General features: G+C 41.2%; 2 protein-coding genes across 6 annotated transcripts in view; one reads left to right on the plus strand and one right to left on the minus strand.

Annotated features, from left to right (window-relative positions):
- Positions 1–2253, plus strand: part of SNX16 (sorting nexin 16) — a 33277-nt gene extending 31024 nt beyond the window's left edge. For all 5 annotated transcript variants that reach the window (XM_075920460.2, XM_075920462.2, XM_075920463.2 and 2 more), the window contains one exon: positions 711–2253. In XM_075920460.2, coding sequence (XP_075776575.1) covers positions 711–819 — 109 coding nt within the window. In that variant the 3' untranslated portion in view covers positions 820–2253. The remainder of the gene's footprint in view (positions 1–710) is intronic.
- A 13318-nt stretch (positions 2254–15571) lies between these two features.
- The window catches only part of CHMP4C (charged multivesicular body protein 4C), a 32758-nt gene continuing 26301 nt past the window's right edge, over positions 15572–22028 (minus strand). Inside the window, exons 4-5 of the mRNA XM_075920464.2 lie at positions 20750–20858; positions 15572–19007 (exon numbers count right to left, since the gene is read on the minus strand). Coding sequence (XP_075776579.1) covers positions 18943–19007; positions 20750–20858 — 174 coding nt within the window. The 3' untranslated portion in view covers positions 15572–18942. The remainder of the gene's footprint in view (positions 19008–20749; positions 20859–22028) is intronic.

The following is a 22028-nucleotide window of genomic DNA, read 5'->3' on the forward strand; positions in this document are numbered from 1 at the left end:
TGTAATAGTGAAGTCGATTAACCAATAAGCAAAAACTTATAGGTTAATGCTATAGACTACTACACTCATTTCCCTCCCTCTCTCTCCCTTGTCAGTAATTTTTTTAGCAGATTGGCCAGCAGCCCAGCTCATTCCTGGCTTGCGCTGCGTCCAGAACCTACCCCCACTGTGGCTCTGCATTTAAAGTGTATTAGGAGGCGGGCAGACAGCCTGGCTCAGTTCTGACCTGTGTCAGGTCTGGGAGCTCAGACCCACCCCTGAACAGGGACTGCTGCCACCCCATGCTGCTGCCTCTGTGTCATGGGGCAACAGGCAGCCAGTCCATGAGAGTAGCTGGTTTTTAAACTGGCTTCCCTCAGAGACTAGTTCCTGCCTGGCACCCCATGCTGCTGCCTCTGATACAGAAGCAGCAGTGCGGAGTGGCAGGGGGGCCTCTCAGGAGTAAGCGCGCTGGCTTCTGGCCCTATCCCCAGGGACTATAGAATAGTCGACTAACCAATAAAAATTCATGAGGTTACTCAAGTATCCAATTAACCGATATTTAACATCCCTAATAACAGCTGTACAACATGTTTGATAAGGAGAATAGGAGGTTGTAGATTTGGCCATGGGTAATAGAATTAGCAAGTTTTGCAGATGGGAGGCATTAAATGAATATGGAACAACAAACTGGTTTCTGTATGACATACATATTGATCTGTTTGTTGCAGCTCTGATAAAGAGACTCATGAGGCGTGCTGGAGTGGTTCACTGACTGAAAACTCTTTACCAGAAATTGAAGTTGCTGAAGTAGCGTATACTGCTGATGAAGAGGAATAAACTAACATCAGCTGTCGTTACCTTCAAACGTTTCATAATGCTTGGGACAGACTATTTGTAGGTAAAAGCATGCAGTACTGTAAAGAATTTACAGCAAAAGCAAGAGTGCACACATTGATTGTTTACACAAACAGATCTTTACCAATTATTGACGTAGGAAATACGCTCATTGCTGCTTTAAGTTTTATCCAGCCTTTATATATTTAATATATTACACAATCGAATTAGGGCTAAATTCAGCTATTCCTAGACTCTTAAGTACTGAACACAGAGTATCATGATGATTTGCTAGTGTAGTGACTAAAGCTATGTATGTGTAGTCACCAATCACATTACTCTAGCCTGTTACGTATCACATGGTGCTATAGCTGTGATACATTTAATGTGTTCATCTATTTAATATTTTTTCACATTCTTATATAGCCATATTAATTAATTAATGCTCATTGAAGTAAAGATGAACATAACATTACTGGGTTTAATAAGACTATATTAGCTCCTGTGTTTTTAAAGTTCTAAATGAAAATCATTTCTCTGGAATTTTAATGCAATAAAATAAGACTTGCAGTGACAAAAAAGGATTTATGAAATGGGATTATGATTGGATATTTTAATAAAACAAGCATGTAGTCATTTCTGAAAGGACTGAGCCATGAGAACCCACACTCATTGTGTATGTTCACCCCATTATAGCATGTTGTAATAGCTGATTATTGTTCAGTAACGTGTCTTTAAAATCCCACTATACCTTTGTCACACACCCACTTAATAATAAAATCAATAACTTTGCCTTTTATCCAAAACACTACCTCTTATCTTGCTAATGCATGCATACTTGGATTTTTTAAAAAATACTGTAGATTATATGAAAATAACTGAATGACTTGTGTAAAAAAAGCCATATTTTTTCTTCATTCATAATTAGGTTGAATCTAATTGCAATGTATTTTTGTTTCAATATATTGTACACATGGGAATATTATTAAAAAACATTCTATAGCCTATTTTTCAAAATGTATTAAGCCAGGTGATGCACTTTATGATAATTAAGACTCGTTTGTGCCAAGTTCAATTGGCTAATTTCTTTTGAGAAAATGGAGTTTCAGGGAGTGGGAAGATTAAGTAGTGCCTTTTTGTATTTTACTCATTGCTACAGAAGTTTGCTATAGTACTGTGGGTCAGCTTTATGAAATCTTTAGTACAGCTTGTTTCTGTTCTGTACATACTGAAAGTGCCTTGTTTTCTTCTGCTTTTCTAGTGGGAAGAATGTTCTTTGTTCCTCTCTGTATCACTCGCTCCTTTGTTTAATGCTGTTAATATGCAATGTCTGCTGTAGTTTTCAAAGCTAACTTTGTGTTTTCAGGCTGTATATATAATCTTTATGCAGAATTGAATGAACCCTTGTGGGGAAATAAAGCTATGGACATCACGTCAGCTTTGTTGGTGGAAGGTTTTTCAGTGCTTTTTGAGAGAGAGGTGTAAAAATCTGTCCTAAAGACAAATCTGCAGTGTCTATTTATGTCATACTATTGTTCAACTTCTAGTCTGAATTCTGTCATCTTTGCACCAAAATTTAATGTCTGCATAAAAATGTGGGATGCTGCACAGAATATCAGAAAACATACCTGCTTTTCCTGAAGATAAAATAACAAGCGATTGAACAGTTTGACTATCTTCCCGGGATAGTCTTATAAGTATCCCAAGAATTGAATACAATTATTGACTCCTGGTACAACTTACAGATCTCTTCGATAACTTGTCAACTCCCAGCAAACATCACTTAGTTCAGCATTTTTTAAAACATCTAAATGTACTAAAATAGTACTGGTTTTAAGATTACAAACATTTTAAAACATATCTTTAAAAGAATTTTACTGATCATTTAGACAACTCTCTTTTAAAATTATCCACATATGTTAATTTACTGCCTGCCTTTACTCAATTAATATTAGCTTAAATACAAACATTTTACAAAGCAATTAAATGGGATGGTCCAGAGGAGTGGCAGACTTTGGGTTTTGTTTTGTAGTGTTTGCCCTCCATAAGGATTGAAGTTCAGATTAGACCTCCTTGAACCAGTACCTTTGGGACCTGAGCAGTCCTGAGCCAAGGAGTTTGCTGGACCAGGAGAGGTCAATGCTCCACTGCAGGCCACCAGCTCCTCTGGGCTGTGGGGCTCCCTGGGCTGCTCCCTGCTGTAGCTGCTCTGGGCTCTACTGCCAGCCCCGATGCTACTAGAACGCTCCTGCCACTGCTGGGGCTCCCTGGAGCCAGGGTGCTCTGGCTGCTGCCAGGGCCTCCTGGGGCTGGGGCTCTTTGGTCCAACATCATCTGTGGTTCTGCTGGACCATGAATGTTGCCAGACCAGAGAGTCCCAGATTTGAGAGGTTAAATCTGTACAGTAGAAGAGGGGTAGGCAATAATTTTCTCAGGGGGCCACTTAATGAATGTTGGTACATGCTCAGCGGGTCAGCTTCACCCCCTGGAAGGGGCAAGGATGGTGACTAGCCTCACCCCAGTTGACTGGATCTGGAGGCTTTGTAATAAAAACCCAGAAAAGGGCTTACAGCTCCCAGCCCTGCCACTACTGGCAGCCGCCCAGGGTTGCTGTGGCTATTTAAAGGACTCCTGGTTGCAATTCAATCCCAGCAGGGGCCAGAGCAGCAAGCCTTTTAAATAGCCTCAGCACTCACCCACTGCTCCTGGGTGGCTACTAGGCAAAGTAGTAGCAGCAGGGCTAAGAACTGAGAGCCCTTTAAATAACAGCAATTTAAAGGGATTGTGGCTCCAGCCTCTGCTGGGACTGCTCTGCCATCAGGAGCAGTGAGCCATTGAAATAGGATCCTGCTGCCAGAGCCACCATTTGGCACAGGCAGTAGGATAAAAATAGAAAGCGACCAAATGCAGTCTGCAGGCCAGGTCAAAGTGTTAGGTGGGTCGGATCCAGTCTCTAGGCTGCCTCTTGTCCAGTCCTGCTGTAGAACCTCAGAGTTACAAACACTAGAGTTATGAACTCACCAGTCAGCCACACACCCCATCTAAAATCAGAAGTATTCAATCAGAAAGCAGCAGAGATGGTGGGAAGGGAAGAAAAAACCAATATAGTACAACAGTGTTTTAAATGTAAACTACTTTAAAAAATTAAGGGAAAGTTTAGAAGACAACTGACAAGGTAAGGAAATGGTTTCTATGCTTGTTTCATGCAATTAAGATGATTGGTGGTGGTTTTCTACATAGTAAAACTTCAAAGCTGTATTAATTCAATGTTCAGTTGTAACTTTTGAAAGAACCTTAACATTTTCTTCAGAGATATGAACAGCCTGCATTCATGAGGTGTTTGTAATTCTGAGGTTCTACACACTTGTCCTTATAAACTGGGCTTTTATTGCCACATCTTGAGGGCAGCCTCAATTCGCTTTGCGCACACTTCCAATTGGTACATCACAAATGCTTATGTGCATTGCCATGGTAGGTTTTTTTAATCAATTATTGATAACACTGCATTTGAAATGCATTGACTAAGGTTTCCTTGTAATAGTTAGACCTCACTAAACAAAAAATTCAGCTTTGGGGGACAAGTACTTAGTATCTCTTCATGTAAATCCACATAGCATGCACTATGGAACTACATTGTACAGGTTGAAGCTCTTAACCAGGATCCTCTGGTCTGGCAATATCCATGGTCTAGCATGGATGTTGCAGGACCAGTGTATTCCAGTGGAGGACCAGCAGTAAGGATCGCTGCAGGGCAGTAGGCTGCCCATGGGGAGCTGATGGTGAGGCCACCTAGCATGTGGCAGTGGGACTGCCTAGCGGGATTGGGAGACACGGCGTGTGGCTGCCCAGCAGAGCTGGGAGTCTCAACATGCAGCATGTGCAAGGCTGCTCAGGGAGCCCTAGTGGTGTACGAAGCTGCTCAGGAAGTTCTGGCGCATGATGGCTGCCCGATGGGTCAGCAGGAGATGGGGAGCCAGCTGGGAGGCCAGCTGGTCCAGTGGCAGGAGTCCAAAAATGACCTCCCCTGGTCCAGCAAAATCCCTCACCTGGGACCAATTAAGTCCTGAGAGTGCTGGATGAGGGAGGTTTAACCTGTAAGTTACATCATTGGTGGAAATACAAAAGTAATTCCTTTTGGAGTTGTGCAACACAAAATAGTTCTGAACATCACAATCAACTAGTTTTTATACCAATTTTTAACGCTTAAAATACATTTGTTTGTATTTTTTTGCAAGCTAAAATACCATTCTGTATCCTTATTTCAAACATGATTTTAATGCATCAAAGCCAATGGGCAGTGGTACCATTCGTAAGGATTGAATTGTGGATTTTTTTGTGTGCGCCCTCAACAAAATGCATCATTCAAATGGAAATCAGAACAGTCGATTTAATTAGATGAAATACAACCCAATAATGCCGTTGCCCCACTTCTACCAGAGTTGATATTCTATCATCTACTCCAACCCAGAAGCTGTTTTCTGTTAACACTGCCTTGCCCATATTGTTCCAAGAAGCAATATTCTCCAGTCTTAATTGGTGCCTCACTTCTCTTTCCTACCTGAACCCCCTCATGCTTAATAAGGAGTCTTGCTTTTATTTCTAATTCTCACCTTCGTCAATAACTAATTGGATTTTTCCCACCCTCAAAAATATTTGTATTTCTCTTCTCTGAGTTTTGCAGTTCTCTGATTAGAGTGCTGAACAGTACTCAACCAAGAATGGATCCCTGTGCAACTCCACACCTTTTGCCTATCTCACTTTGACAGTGAACCATCAATAATTATGAGCAAAAATGATCCATTTAGCTCTGCTGAAAGAAGGGGAGCAAATGCGCAGTGAAACCAGGGCTGAAATTTACAAGAGTAGAATCCCATGCAGCATAGTCCTCCCTACAAGCTCCTGTTATTTCCTGTGAGTCATCTGTTTGGAACTCCTCGGCATTTGGGTGGTAAAATCATGTAAGGGTGTGGGAGTAATATGATGCAGCCACGTTATGGAGCAAGCCCCCTCTGAAACCTGGAGCTGTTTCCCTGAGATGTCTGAACAATGCAAGTAGGACATACCGTTCATAGTTTCATATTTTACTATAAAGCCTGAGATTTGATATTAAGCAATCCTAAATTATTCTGGCCTGTTCCATTACATCTACATTTTTGTTACTTAATCCTGGACACCAAATTGTCTGACTACCTAGAGTAAGTAAATTCAGTTAAATCCTACAATATTCTATACCAAGTATTCTGCTGGGTGAAAAGTAGTTGGAAACATTCTATTCTGGTGAGCAAAGCTTTCAGCTGGTTTTCTTTTCAGTTTTGATTTTTCTTTTTATATTAGCTGGATTCAAATTTTTGTTCTTTCTAGCAAAGGAGAAAGTGTTTTTGTCTGTCAATTTCCCTCTGAGACTGTGATGGTGGATCAAATGATTTGTTAATCAAGATAAACTCCATAGTGTTTCCTTTATCCATTAAATGTATCCGTTTGCATTAACAATGGGATTAGATTCTGCTGTATCTCATAGTGTGTCATTCAGAAACCTATGCCTGAAATCCTAGAGTTTCTTTATCTATAAATCTTAACTCTAACTCTAAACCCTAACTTTCCAGGCATTAATTATGTGCTTCATTGTCACAGCCTTGTTTTGCTGGGCACATCTAGATTTTTTTTAATATGTTTCAAGGAAAATACCCCAAGACAGGATTTTTAGCATATATTAGAATTTGTAAATCAAAATTTGACCTACTTGTTTTAGCTATGTGAGCAGGCTATCCTGTCTTATGAGTTTCCCTGCAATGCTTTGTGGTATTTAAAAAAGGCCAGTACTTATGTATGTCTCTAATTTTTAAAAAATCCTCACTCACCCTGAAGAAACTCTAAATGTGATCTTTTAAAATTTCTCATTTGATTCTGCAGCTGATCAAACCATCTCTAGTGTGTAGTGCTGGCAACACATTTCACCTTTTGGATTATACGCTAATTTCTAACTGGGTTTAAAATGGGTGTAACAGTTTTGGACAATTGTGGTTATAAAGAGCAGAAATTATTCCTCTTTAAATTTTGCCTACTATTCCTAGAAAACATTTAAAAATTGTCTAAAATTAACTATCTCGGAGTTGCAATGCTGAAGAGAGACAGTAAATACAGATAAATGATTCTCCAAGGCACACCATTTATAAAACAGTGTCTTTCCTCTGATTTGTATGCTGCAACTACAGTCATATTTACAATGTCAAAATATACTCTGGTTCCAAAACCTTTTAATCCAGGACAAGAGGGCTTTTGTGCAGACTGCCGAGGCTTCAAGAAGAAAAGGCTTTTGAAAGGAAGCTTTAAGGTGCTAAAGGAGGCTCAGGCAGGAGATGCAGGAGGTATACATTGATCACAATATAGGTCTTCAGTGTAGCTCTGCTAAATAGCCCCCATTGGCTACGTCTAGATTGCATCCCTTTTACCAAAAAGGGATGCAAATTAGACATATCGCAATTGCTAATGAAGCGGGGATTTAAATCTTCATTAGCATAAAAATGGCTGCCGTTTTTTTTTTCGGCACGGATCTTTGCCGGAAAAAAGCGCCAGTCTAGACGTGGATCTTGCGGAAAATAAAGCCTTTTCCGAAAGATCCCTTATCCCTCTTAAAATAAGGGATCTTTCAGAAAAGGCTTTATTTTCCAAAAGATCCGCGTCTAGACTGGCGCTTTTTTCTGACAAAGCTCCGTGCCGAAAAAAGCGGCAGCCATTGTTATGCTAACGAAGCAGGGGAGATTTAAATCCCCCCTTTATTAGCAATTGCGATACGTCTAATTTGCATCCCTTTTACAAAAAAGGGATGGAATCTAGACGTAGCCATTGAGTGTAAATCAAAGGGCATAAGCAGCAGATGTTTTACTCCCATTGTCATTCAGGGTTCTGATAGCAGGGTTCGCTTAAAATTAGCTTGTCCAAAAGAACAGCAGCTGGCCTTATGCTAAAATTCATGCATGGCAAAGTGTAGGTAGGAGATGTGTGACTGAATCTTCATCCACAAGAAGGCTTCCTTTTCTTCTTCTGCCTCACCACCACTTTTTTTTTTTTTTAATTAATTCAAAGACCTCTCTCCCATCCTTCTTTTGTTTGTGAAGGTGCATGCACTCATACCAGACTCAGGCTATGTCTACACTACAGCGAGGTATTGGAAAAAGGGTTTTTCCGATAGTTTTTTCGGAAGACGCTTTTCCAAAATTTGGCCCGTCTACACTGGGCCAAATTTCGAAAAAGCCTCCTCTTTTGGGCAAGCCCATTGTTTGTACTTGAAAAGACGCTAGTGCACATTACTTCTACATACACTCAATCAGAATGGTCTTTGGGAAGAGTAAGCCAGACTAAAAACCAAGCACAAGGATAGCCATGAGGAGTGGGAAAGATGTTCGGGCCTAGCCAGATTGAGGTGTTGTGATGAGAAAACCCCTGCTTGAGAGGGAAATTTGACTCTGTGTTTTCCAATCCCAACACTGAGCTGTGCCTGGACCACCTATTTCCTTTGGAAAGAAAGGGGAGGGATGCTTCTGGCCAGCTTTTATCCTGATGCTCCATCAGACAAGTCTGCAGGGCAGTACTGAGTGAGTGCATTAATTCCCGGCTCACAATAATCAACCCTTGACCTTGTTTGTACTGGGGGAAGTTGATGCTCTAACCGCCATGCCCAATCCTCTGTGTCACTTTTACATTTTAAGACCTCCAGCGTAAGGATTTTATACGTGTTTGTTCAGCACCTGTTACAACAAGGTTTCATTGTGCTCAGGACCTATGAGTGCTACCATAATCTAAATGTTTACTCTTAATAATACCCTGCATTTGTAGCACGCCTGCCACCTGAACAGTTTATTATATTATTCCCCACATTGAGGAAGGGATAATTGAGGAAGAGAGAGATTAAGTGATACACCTAATGTCACAACACATGCCACTCTGTTACTGCAGAATCTATAGCCTGGACTGCAGTTAAAATTAGATGACACATTGATATGAGGAGACTGTGTACAGGAAAATTGTCCTGGGACATCTTGACTGAATTTTAAATGGCTAAATGTTCTGGCTCATAAATTATTAGTTTGTTCTGGATTTCTTACTTTGTATAAAACAATTAAACCTAAAATGCCCTGGCCTTCTCATCTCCTGCTGGCCTTGATTCTATAGACCAACACTGTCAATCAAGAGAAGCCACAGATATTTTTCTGTGATGTTAAGAATGACTCTGTTGATCAAATACCCTTTCATTATTTCCATTTCTATTTATAATTATGCAGGTTTGTCAAGCATTGCTCATGTGGCTTGTGTGTAATTGGAACAAGTTGAGTATTGATGTTTTAACATTGCATTACTGTTGTCCTATGTAAAACTTTTAGCAAGCTGTTTAAAAAACAGTGGTGAGCTATGGCAAATATGCTCCAGGGCTTCATGATGCTGACATCCTAGGGCTCCTTCTCTGCCTTTGTGCCTAAGTAATCCCAAACATGCTCAGGGAGGCTTCCATCCAGATTTCATGGCAATCAACTCATGATTTTAAGGGCTCTCTTCTTTTCCTTCTTGTTTACTGCCTATTTCTATAACAGGAGTACTTCGAGGCCCCCCAACCAGCACCAGTGCCCTATTATGTCGAGTGGTGTATGCAAACAATGAGAAAGATGCCCTGTCCTAGTTCGAGTCAGTGGACTCAGGCTCATGGGGCTCAGACTGTGGCACTAAAAATTGTGTAGATGTTCTAGCTCAAACTAGAGCCCAAGTCCTGGGCCCCTCCATTTTTGCTCATCTCAGCGCTCAGGCACCAGCCCAGACATCTACAAAGCAATTTTTCAGCCTTGAAGCCTGAGCCTCCTGTGCCTGAGGCTGCTGACAGGGCAAGCTATGACGGTTTTACCTCCTCCCACACACACAGGCAAACCCTACAGCCTCAGCTCCTCACCTGTAAAATGAGGATAATAGTGGTGCTCTACCTCATAGAGATGGTAGAAGGTTAAATACATTAAAGGTGGTGCAGTGCTGCAATACTATGGGGGCAGAGGGCATATAGACAGACATGCTGCATCTCAATGACCTAGTTTCCTTTTTGGATAGGCCATGAGCAGCTAACAGCTTAACATGATTTTGGACACAGGTCTCAGTGTAGACCTGGCCTAATAAGCCTGGTCTGATTCTCCAAAAATAAATTTTAAAGGGGGTGGAGCAACTTTTATGGCAAAGGGCCAGAAGTGATGAATTTGGGTCATTTTGAAAGGAATCAAAATGCAGTTATAATTGAGAAGTTGGCATAATTATGGAGTGGCTGCTGCACTATATTCTACAGGGCCCTGCACATCCCCCAGGTCTAAGCTGTTTTACATGATCCTAATTCTAATAAATAAAGAGGTAAAAATCAGCTCTTGAGGTTTAGGTAAGGGTTACCAAATCAATACACAAACCAGTGAGCAGCTAAGGAATAATAAGCAGTGAAAACTTGAGCTTGTCCTTAGTTACTAATTAACTTTAGATTTTACACTTGAAAGAGTCTGTGCATGCAAAGTATTCCCCTAGATGCTGCCAGATACAAACATTCTCTGCAGAGAGCTCGAAAATATTTAAATCCTTTATTTAGCAAAGGCTTTGTGGAGTCTCATGTTTTCAAACTCAGGTGTCTGAAGTTAAGTATGTAATCAGTGACCCAATTTTCAAATGAGCATCCCTAGCTCCCATTGCAGAGAAATCAATCACGGAAGATTCTTTTTTCGGAACTGTGGTGTTCTTAGTTGATGGCTCCCTAGCAAAGAGAATGGAAGAACACCACAGTTCCGAAAAAAGAATCTGGCCCCTTAACTTGTGGAGTATCCTGACTCTTCTGTCATTGATTTCTCGGCAATGGGAGAGGCATAGGAAGCTCAAGGTTTCTAGGTCCAAAGGTGTTTAAATTCTGTACTTTCATTGAAATCAGTCTTTGAGGATCTAAGCCTAAGTACAGGTTGGACCTCTCTGGTCCAGCACCCTCAGGACCTCACCAGTCCCAAATGAGGGCATTTGCCAGACCAGAGACAGTCCCAAGCTACCAGCTCCCCAGGCCACCTTCCCTCCCTGCTGCCAGCCCCAGCCACTCTGCCATGCTACTGTGGTCCAGCAGCCCAGACTGCCCCAGCCCCACTACTGGAGCTGCTGCATCTCCGCCCCTGATACACTACCTAAGCTCTGGCACTAGCCCAACCCCTCCAGGCTCCAAGCCACCAACCCTCTTGCCACTAGGGCTCCCAGCCAGGATGCCCTGGTCCAGGAACACCCATGGTCCTGCTGGACCCTGGATATTGCTGGATGAGGGAGTCCCTGTTTTGGGAGATCCAACCTGTATTGTGTTTGGTAGGACACAGCACATGCTGTGGCCCAGATGCAAAGCTCACATACATCCATATAACTCCATTGACAAGGATCTGCTCTATAGTATTGTCTATTGTTTCTTTTGTGAAATATAAACAATATGGTGTTACTAAAAGTGTATTAATACAGCATATAGGCCACACCTCTCAACCAAGATAATGTTGTTAGAAACCATCACTTCCAGAGTTTCTGGATGAATGGTTGATTTTTTTCTAGGACAGATGAATAGACTCCTGTGTGAATACGAATGGTATCCACATTTGCAAAAAATGAGCCACAGGTAACTGTATCCACACCCATGGATGTAACCAGATTCCCATGGACAGGGTTGGATTAAGGCATGGGCTAGCCGGGCAGCTGCCCGGGGTGCCAACTTATGGGGGGGGGGGGCGCCTGATGGCAGCTGTAAGGGGCTCCCAGATCACGGGCTGCAGCAGCTCCCAGCAGCCACCCTGCAGCGGTTGCCACGTTTACCCCCGCAGCACTGGCCAGCAGCGCCCTTCCCCCCGCAGCCACAGGGCCCTGCACGGCCAAGCTCGGCCTGCCCCGGGCAGCCCCAGGATGCATACCAGCAGCGGTAGCCAGGCTGGGCAAATGCATCCTGCTGCCACCAGTTCCGTGCACCCTTCCCCATGTGCCAGGCGGGGCTGGGGCCGTGCATGCGCCCTCCCTCCCGCACCGGCACAGGAGCGGGGCTGCGTATGCACCCTCCCCCAACCCGGGGCGCCGGAATGGCTCGGTCCAGCTCTGCCAATGGATATAACCAGGTATCTGCAGATTTACAGGGCTCTACAGGTGAATCCTGAGCTGAAGCAAATTCAGATTATTTTACTGAGAAAGCTTTCAACCCAGTGGGAGCCTAATGTTTAAGTCAGGGTTCACTTTCAAAAGTAAGAGGTGATCACTGCCACCCAGGCTCAGCTATTAACTTCTGAAGCTATATTACTGTACTCAGGAGCCCACCTGTGGGTCAACAGTAACCCGGTGAATCCATTTATCTGTTCTACCTGCATACACAATTTCTTGCATATACTTTGTTTTAGCAGCCATGATTTGAAGCAAAATAAGAACTCTTGGATCACTGTGACCCCCACTGTGCTCAACCCCACCCTAGGCAGCATTGCTCTCAGGACACTAGCGAGACAAGGTGGGAGAAGTAACATCTTTCAGTGGACCAACTTCTGATGGTGAGTGACACACTTTTAAGCTTATGCAGTGCTTTAACCATAGCTGGCATTTCACTTTGGCTTTGCTGTTTAAGAAGGATGCACAGAGCTAAGAGAAACTGTGCAGGTTATGAGGTAGAACTCAGAGGGAAAAAAAATCAAACTAAAGTCTTAAGCTCTGCCCCATCACCAAATCAGGTCACAACAAATCTGTGTCCGTATGGGGATGAGGGGGGACATTTTATACCCAGGAGAGAGGGAGGTAAAAGGATCAATCACAATGACTCGTGAATGTGATGTGTTAAGTATTGTTTTGGATCTGGCTGCCCCTTGAAGCCTGATTCTGCCCACCAACTTTTGTTCTTTATGAAGGACATTTATACCCTTTATAAGGCATTTTGGGAACTATAATACATTTGGGGTATTTTTTTTTTTACCAGCTATCATAGGGGTTCTGAGCTGTGGCAGTATGGTCTTTTTCAAGCAAATTAAAATGAGCCCTGAGTAATTCAGTAAACCACTTGCCCAGCTCTAACTAAAGTGGGGGCCAAGAGAAAGCAAGCTAAGTGTAACCATTTCAAAGGCACAAAGTGACCGGGCCACCCAGATTCTCATGTCACATAGGCACTTTTAAAAATATCACCATGAAAGTTGAGGATTCAACTAATCAAAGTTTTCCAATCCTCAAACACTTGCCTACAGACTCCCCAGCAAACATTTGTATGGCTGGGGCTCCTCCGACACACTTTAAACATGCAGAATGGGAAATTGAGCAGGGGTACAGAGGCACACCACTCACAAAACAGGTCAGTAACTAGAGGCATAGTTGAGCTCTGAACCAGAAAACCACCTTCTTCCCTTTAAAATTTACATTCCTATTGCAATGCCCATTTCTTGGCCAAATGATTAACTAGTGAGATTGAAATGAAATTCTAGCTGAAAGCAGGAGCCTGCTAAACAGATTTCAGTCCCCAGATCTGTCACCATTTCTAAACTGAATTCAGAGCGCCATCTACTGGCCAACAAACTCCTTTACCTCCAAAGCCTGCTCAGCCATGATTTTGGAGCAGCTTACAAAACAAGCCTGCTTTGCAGCTTTGTTGATGAAGGTGTTGGAAATTCAAAGAATGTCAGTCATTTTAAACAACCCAACTCCACAGCCATAAATCCTGGCTGACCTAGATCAGTCTACTATTAATTAAACTAATGACCTTATGCCAAAGTGTTTCTTTGGTTAGATTCAAACCAGACAACAACCTGTAGTCATGTAATACATCAAAGATTTAGAGTCCATATGAAATATGTACCATTTAGTCTTCTCAGGCAATCGTATTGAATTTAGGGATCTTGGGGACTCCCCAACTTCATGGAGTTCCCAAATTACACTTCCCTCCCCTATGTTTTTTCTTTGATTTCAAATAAGAAAAGGTATTAATAGCACTTATTGTTTATTGCTTTCAAGATCATTGATGTACTTTTACATATAAAAATTACTTTGGAACCTTTACCCTCCCAATTATCTTAAATTAAATCAATTTCATTCCTAGCACCTGGCAACTGAGTGAACAAATGCTATGAAGATGTTAGTTGCAACATCCTGCAGTTGAAATTGATTTAAGAAAATACTTAGTGTGCATAAAATTAAATGTCTCTTTAGAAAACACCTTCTCTTAAGAAGGGAGTAAAATTTCCAGAAGTGCTTACATTCCATTTCCAAAAGTAACTTTGCTTAAGTGCCCTTGATTTTCTCTTTAGTATCTAAGTCACTTTAGAAATTTGCTCCTGGTGCCTAGGGGCTGCGAGCACATTATTGGGATGTCTTTTGTTTTTCATTGTTACAGTTGTCAGTTAAGAGTGTTAGAAAACTAGCAACTTTTCTTGGCTGGTCTATTACTAAGCCCTAAACTCTGGCATTACATGATATATTCTCAATCTACAGTAGGTACATTCCATGTAGATTATTCTTACCACAAGCCCACTTGGTGCCCATGCCTGTGGTACAAAGGCTGAGAGATTCAAGTTCTTTAAAAAGATAGAGCATGCTCAACCATGGTTACTTACAACTTTGTGAGTGAATTGGAAATCCAGGATTTCATTAATTGGGTAGGGTTGGAAAAGAAGATTGCCATAGAGAGCAAATTCTAGCCATAAAGACCCATGCCCAGGAAAGCTCTGCCTTTAGCAGTAGAATTCCAGTACTTGGGGAGAGATAGGAATGGGCAGACTTGAGTTTGTCTAAGGACCCATTCAAATAACATGAGTTCAAAAGCTCATCTCAGATATTAGCAAATATGAGCTTTGTTTCGGAATGACTAGGAGAGAAGTGGGGAACGGAGAGAGAGAGGGAAAGTAAAATTCTCATTAAAAATATGCACCGTACACAGACACGTACACCCCAAGCCTGGGCAACTAACACAGCTGTGTTTTTTTTAAAAGTATTAGAGGTGTAAAGTAAAGAAAGTCAAGAAATGACAAATTTGATTCTTCACGGTTTGGTTTGATTCTTTCAAGGCAGCCAAGGGTGTTTTCAGGAACCACATCCTCTAAGTCACCCACCTTCGTATCCTCCCCTGTGATTCCAAGTTGGATGATCTAAAACTCAGGTTTTGTTAACCCCTATTTAATTCCAATGTCTAATGTTTTGGTAAATTTGACAAGTCCACCATCTCAGGTGAGATTTGAAAGGCAATAATATATATTTTGGAAGAATCCTCAAGTAAAACCAGAGTTGATGTTCCTAATATATCTAAAGGTAAAACAAGACAACACACATTCTGGAAAAAACAAGAAACATGTGATCTGTCCTATCTCTTCCAGGCTCTCGTTGATCAGTATTTATAAAAGTAATACTAAAAAGGGGCACAAAGTCCAGTTAAAGAAGAGACCTTTACTAGTCTTTCTTAAAGCTCTAAGAAAGGAGGGTCTGCTTTACAGGAATTCATTCTAATTCAATGGAATTCTCTTTGCGGGAAGATCCCAAATAGGACAGTTGGAATGGTAAGACTCCAGGAATGTAGACCAGGTATCACTAACTGAATCACCTTTAGAAAAATGTTTGAATTCCACACTAGTTTTGGGAACCCCCCGACCCCCCAAAATTGTTTTTAAAAGCCTTAAACTCCAAAAGGTTTGTCAATCCCTGATAACAGTACTGCATCCAAATTAAAGTATCAGGAGAACAGTTTAGGTACCATAAATAAGGAAAAACATCAATAGAGCACTTAAGACACCAAAATATTTATTTTTTTAAATATACACAAGCAGCAGAAATTTAATGTTTATTTTTACAAAGATGATTTCCCATTTTGAAAATACCAAGATTAAACTGTCAAAGCTCAGTAAGAAAACAGAGGTTCCTAAAAGAGAGTGTGAAACTTCCTTTCTGAACTGAGCAGGGTCAGCTGTAGTGAACCGTAGGCTTCTATATTCCTTTGTGTAAGATACACCCAAGTGAATGAAGAATACTCTGTACTTCACAGGACCAGGATACAGGCTAACAGATAGCTGGAGTTCTGCTGTTTGTAGTGCCAGCTTGCCCAAGATGATGATTGGCCTCCTCACTTTCTACTGTCCTCAGAGGTATATATGGGAAAGGCTCCTGCACAGAGGCAGTAGGTTTGCATTTTCTCAAGTGGGCTGAAGTCACCAGGAGCCTAATATGGGAAGATTTGCACACATCTTTGATCCTGTTCACTTTCCTAAACATCCTTGTTCTGCTATTCATTGTGGCCTCCATTTCTCACCCTTAGATTCTGCATTCTAAGGCTATAGATTGCCTTGCACTTTGCTAACTTAAAGCAATATGCATTCCAGAGTTCCATGTATAGCCTCTGAAGGTCTGCTGGGGATTTTTGGAGATTGAAAACTATAGTGTGCAGGGGTGGGAGGAGCCTTTTTGATTGTGTCACAAGGATGCTGACCCCCATACAATGATCAAAAAGTCACCCATTGTTGATATCTAGACACTTAAGAGGTATAGCTCCCATACAGAGGAGGGCTGTATATAACCAGACACAGAGAAAGCTTTCCAGAGCCCGGACAATGTCTTTATTTTCAAGAGAAAATAAATAGAAATACAAATCTCTCTGGTTGTTTCTAGAAGATACAATAAAATGTACATTGGTTTTTGTTAGTGTTAGTCAAGCACTTTGAACAGGTTAAGTGCTACATATTAGACAATTACTAACAAAAAAAACAGATACTATAGGTGAGTCTTTCCAAATGAAGCATGTAAACATATTGGCACTGCCTTACTTCTGTATAGAAATACCAAATGTGTGCATTGTGATCAGATGTGTGCAAACATAAGGCCAGTTATGTGCATAACTAGTCTATCCCTGTTACCTGATTTCTCCCATATCTTAGCTGCATTGACATTCAGGAGCTTGCTTAACCTTGGAAATAGAACCCCCCCCTCATCCCAGCAGCTTCTTGCAAGTATATTATCTTGCATTTTAGAATGCAATATAATTGAATGACACTTTATTATGTTACTGTATTAATTTCCATACTACATTTAAAGCAATTTAAATTTAAAACATGCTATTTTAAAACAGAGACCTGTAAAGTTCCAGCTTTCTTTTTCTTACATCAGAAAGATTCTCTGGTATCTCCTAGCTCTGGAACCAAGTTTCACATGCACCTGTTTTTTTCTAAGGCTTGGTCTACACTAAAGGGGAAGGTCGACTTGAAATATGCAACTCCAGCTATGTTAATTACATAGCTGGAGTCAAAGTATTTTAAATCGGGTTTTTGCATCATCCACAGAGCATGAGGTCAATGGGAGCACATACTCCCATCAATTTCCCTTACTCCTCATGAGGAGCAGGACTACCAGCAGCGACAAGGAACCCTCTCAGTTTGAATTAGCAGGTTTTCACTAGACCCACTAATTTCAACCCAGGAAGATCGATGGCGGCACCATTGATCTTCTCCATAGTGTAGAGAAGCCCTCACAGGCCACTTGCTTACTCAGCCTAGCACACAGACCTGATTCTCCATTCATTCCTGCACAGATCAGAAGTAACTCCAGTAAAGTGAATGAAGTTACAATAGTTCTTTACCAGTGTTAGAAAAGGAGAATCCAGCCCATCATATCTGTTGTTTCTGAATCCATTCCATCAACAGGACTCAATCTACCAAGATGCTGAACACTCTGGCCTTCATCTGGTAACTTAATGTTAAATACGTGCTTATGCGTGAGTCATGAGAATGGTGACTCATCATTTTCTGGTGTGAGGCCAAAGTGCTTGGCAGAAAGTCCTAGGCGGCAAATCTTCTGCGCTTACAAAGATAAAGAATGTCTATTGTCCACTGTCTTCTGGCTGGACTGATTGTCAATTATAATTTTTAAAACAAGAAACCCAGAGTACTAGATTTCCAGTACTCCAGAAAACCCCACAATGTAAGTGTTTCACTATTTCACTGAGGATGGCAATGAGTTACCAAGTCTGACTGTCTCATTTAACATCAACATTCTCCTTCACAGAGAAGCATGTTTAATTTTGCTTCTTCTGATTTCTCTACGTAGACAGTACTTCAGCATTCAAAAGTTACATTTGTCCCTTCAGACTAAAAATAATCAGATGTGCAATACTGTACATAAGCATCACAGATAAATCACTCTCATACAAAAAAAAGAGAAAGAATGAACAAAATTTCAAATATTAACATTTCAATTTCTACTCAGGTCTTAGAGGAATTGAAAGCTTGGAAACCAATGTTAATTTTGAAATCATAGTGTTACAAGACCCCTCATGACTTCTTTTAACCATTTGTAATACGAAATTTAGACTCATCCTGGAAAAGTTAAATTGGGAGGCACATTAGTAGTAGTTAAGCCATATCTCCTCTGGTTCTTTCACAGAGTTAGCTAAATCAATTTTAAACTCAGATTTTTAAATTTAGCAGAGACCTAAATTAAAACTAATTTTACACCCTATTTTCTCCTAATCACACCGGAAAGCCAAATTGTATTTTCACTGAATGACTCTGAAATGATTTTAAACTTGGATTATAATTATATAGATTTATATGGTGATTTACAGAAAATTAAATAAAAAACCCAAAGCATACATAGAAGATTCTGCCCAAAGGAACTTATAATCTGAGACCCAGATAATGTAAGATGCTCTGGACACATGATCTTTGTGCCCCATTAAGTCCACATGCAGAGCAACTTACAGATGTTCCAACAGCTTTCAAATACTCTGAGGCAAACTGACTACTGCTTGTAAGCCTGGAATATATTTCACCTACTCAATTCAGCAGCTAATCTGGTCACCTATGTACATGGAGTCTCAGTGTCTCACAAAAATGCTGGCGCCATATGGCATTAGTCAGTAAAAGCTCTTTATAATACATATTCCAACTGGATTCTTTGCTGTAAGGTGACAGGACACTGGCCAAGTCCTTAAATCGCTCCCTTTTTTAAAAACATTTAAAAATAGAATTGAAATTAAGTAATTTGGCCCTAACAAAGTAAAAACAAGAGGTCAAATCGGCTCTGACTTGGTAAATACATAAAATGTTATTGCAACTCTTTATACCAGTACTGTCAGAAACCTTTTGTTCTAAACACTGCAGTCTGATGTTACGAAGCCCAAGCTGCCAGCTGCTTCATATCATCATCATCTTCCACTTTCTTCCTGGAGGATGCTACACAATGAGAGAGAACAACAACAATCAGTGACTAAAGTAACAGTACCATTTTATTTGCTGCAGCACTAGTCAGCCTAGAGGTATCTCAAAGCAATTTACAAATTAGTGAGCTAAATATGGAAACACAGTGGCAAGACAGACTAAATGCATATCCATTATGCCCCCACAAATGGCTCACTTACAGCCTTGGCCATTATAGGTCTGATTCAAACGGACTTCAGTAGGAGCTATTTTGACCCCTAAATACTGTTACTGAGGGGTAACATGTGGCAACTCACTTTAGAAAGTGATGTGTTTTATAAACCTCACAGGGCACTTATGACAGAACTCCCATACGATGGAGAAGACAATCAAACAGAGCTCCTCCTCCTAGGACTGTGCTGTGCAGTGCTGCAATGCTATGTAAGCATTGCATGCAAGTCTCAGCTCAGTCTACACAGAGTTGCACCAATGTAGCTAAAGGGAAGATGTGGTTTTCTAGTGACTAAAGTATTGTATTGGGATCTGGAAGACCTGGGGTTCTATTCTTAACTCTACTACTCTCCTGGGTGACCTCAGACATATCACTTCATCTCTTGCCTCTGTTTTCCCATTTGTAAAATGGGAATAATGATTCTTCCTTTCTTTGCGTCTCCTGAGATATGCTTTTTTTTTTTTTTTTTTTTTTTAGCACACACAACATTTAGGGGTTACTCTTATTACTAATAACCCAATTTAGCTATACAGGAGTTAACACATCACTTGATTTAACCCTACCTTATACTGGGTTAGCTTGGCCAAACTAATATCAGACAGTTTTGAACCAAAGTAAGTGCCCCCATCACTGCCAGGAAAGTTGCACTGGATTAGCTACATTGTTTTTAAACAGATTCAAGTTATACAAGTGCAATTTGTATAGGCAGAGGAGGCCTTTGCCATGGTGTGAACATTTTACTCTTCCCACAAGTCTTAAGTGTTGTCAGCTGAAATCTACTGAAGAGCAGAATAGATTAACAGCATCTTGTGCGTCACTGTAATGCCTTTGGACCAGATTTGTATGCTCTGGTGCAATTTCAGTGCAAGGTTGTTCTCTCAGCTGGCGAATAGGCATGAGGTGAAAAAAAAAATATCACCGGATAACAGTGAACTCGGAGTAAATGGTTCAGGACTCCAGCAAAAAAGAGCTGTGTACCTAGTTATTAGCTACAGCTTAATTTCAGAATGAGGTTGTTCAGGGTGTGAGCATGTCCCAAAAGGAAAGGAACTGAAGCTACTTCTCTAAATTTATATTTGCTTTCATCTCCTTCATGGTAAATACACTGTCAGAGGCAAATTACAATCCACTGCCATGCTGAGAAGGAGAAGGAGTTGTGCTACTGAAATATTCTGAACACAGGTTAGCCTCCCATTTCAAAAGGAAATAAATGGCTGTACTGCAAGAAATGGGGGGAAATTACTTCCCATTTCTGGATTACCTACCTATACGATCCATTGGAGAATACCGCCATACATATGCTAAAGGCCAAACAAATGCCAGTGAACATTCATTTATTTACACTTGCAGAGATTTTGATCCATGAACCAAACCAAAAATCTCAAGTATTTCATGTGCGCAGACACAACAAATGGGTAAGAAGTCTAACTTAAAAAAAAAAGGAAAGCTGAGTTAAATGCTTCATTTGAGCTGTCACTCTCTCCCCCTTCTTTCTTTCTCAGGACATGGCGTAATTACAGGAAACTTTAAATAGCAGGCAGCTTACTAGGGCGGGTAGGCAGCGATGTGGATGGGACACTTGGCAATCTGATATCCGTCATTTTCTTATTCAGTTCTTCTTGTTCCAATTCCTCCAATTCTGCCATCAACTCATCCTGAAGGTAAGAAAGACATAATTTGCAAAGCTGTATTTCAAACAATGGGTTCAGATCAGATCATTTAATATCAAGGGCATCTAAAACCACAATCACTAATCCTGTCCAGTGTAATAGTACTTGGAAGGGAGCTCTTGGATCATAATATCCAGTGTCCAGCTAGCTCAGGTACCTTGGTCACATAATCTGTTTAATAAATATCAAGTGCCATCTTAAAACCATATAGGTTGTTCGTGTCCCCATTACTTCTGTTCTAGGAGCCCTCTCCTCTTGGTTAGAAACCTTCTTCTAGTTTCCAACCAAATTTATGGTAGAGATGTTACAATGGTTGACTGATTAAAGGAGAACGCTTAACTGATTAACCATTTTACCTTTGGTCCTGCCACCCAATCCTGCTGTGGCCATGAGGTCTTCCTGCATGCATATTGTGGCCATAAAGACCTACTGTGGAGTTCCACCATGGTTGTGGGTCCCACCGCCTGGCCCACCAGCCCTCTATAGCTAAGGCTGCTCCGGCCGGAGTACGCTGGCCAGGACTGGTTCACCAGTAAGCTTACTGATTAACTGTTAACAGCCTCAATTCATTGCCAATTAATATCCATTTGTCCTTGTATCAACACTGTCCTATAGCTTAAGTGGCTCTTTTCCCTGGTGTTTATCCAGGATGTATTTATGGAGTGTTGTAACATCCCTTCTTGGACTTTATTTTGCTAGGCTAAATGAAACATGCTGTTTCAGGGCTTGTCTCCACTGCAAGCAAGCAAGCAAGCAAACGGCAAGTCTCGGAACCTGGATCAACCAACTCAGGCTTGTTGGGGCTAAAAATATCAGTGTAGATGTTTCCACTCAGGCTGCAGTCCTAGCTGTGAAACCAAGCAAGATGTGCACACTATGGTATTTATCACCATAGCATAAATCTGAGTCAGTTATCACAGGCTCTAAAACATGCTGCTGCAGGTTTTGGGGTTTTTTTGTTTGTTTGTTCGTTCATTTGTTTGTTTTGCAGTGTAGACGTACGCCTCTCATAAGCAAGGTTCTCCATTCCCCAGATCATCTTAGTATTTCTCCTCTGCACCTGTCAGTTTCAATTCATCTTTCTTGAACATGGGTGACGAGAATTATACACTCCAGTAAGGTCTTAACAGTGCCTTGTCTAAGAGCATTAATACT

Source organism: Pelodiscus sinensis, chromosome 2 (genome assembly GCF_052426305.1).
Source record: "Pelodiscus sinensis isolate ZL-2025 chromosome 2, ASM5242630v1, whole genome shotgun sequence".
NCBI lineage: Eukaryota > Metazoa > Chordata > Testudines > Trionychidae > Pelodiscus > Pelodiscus sinensis.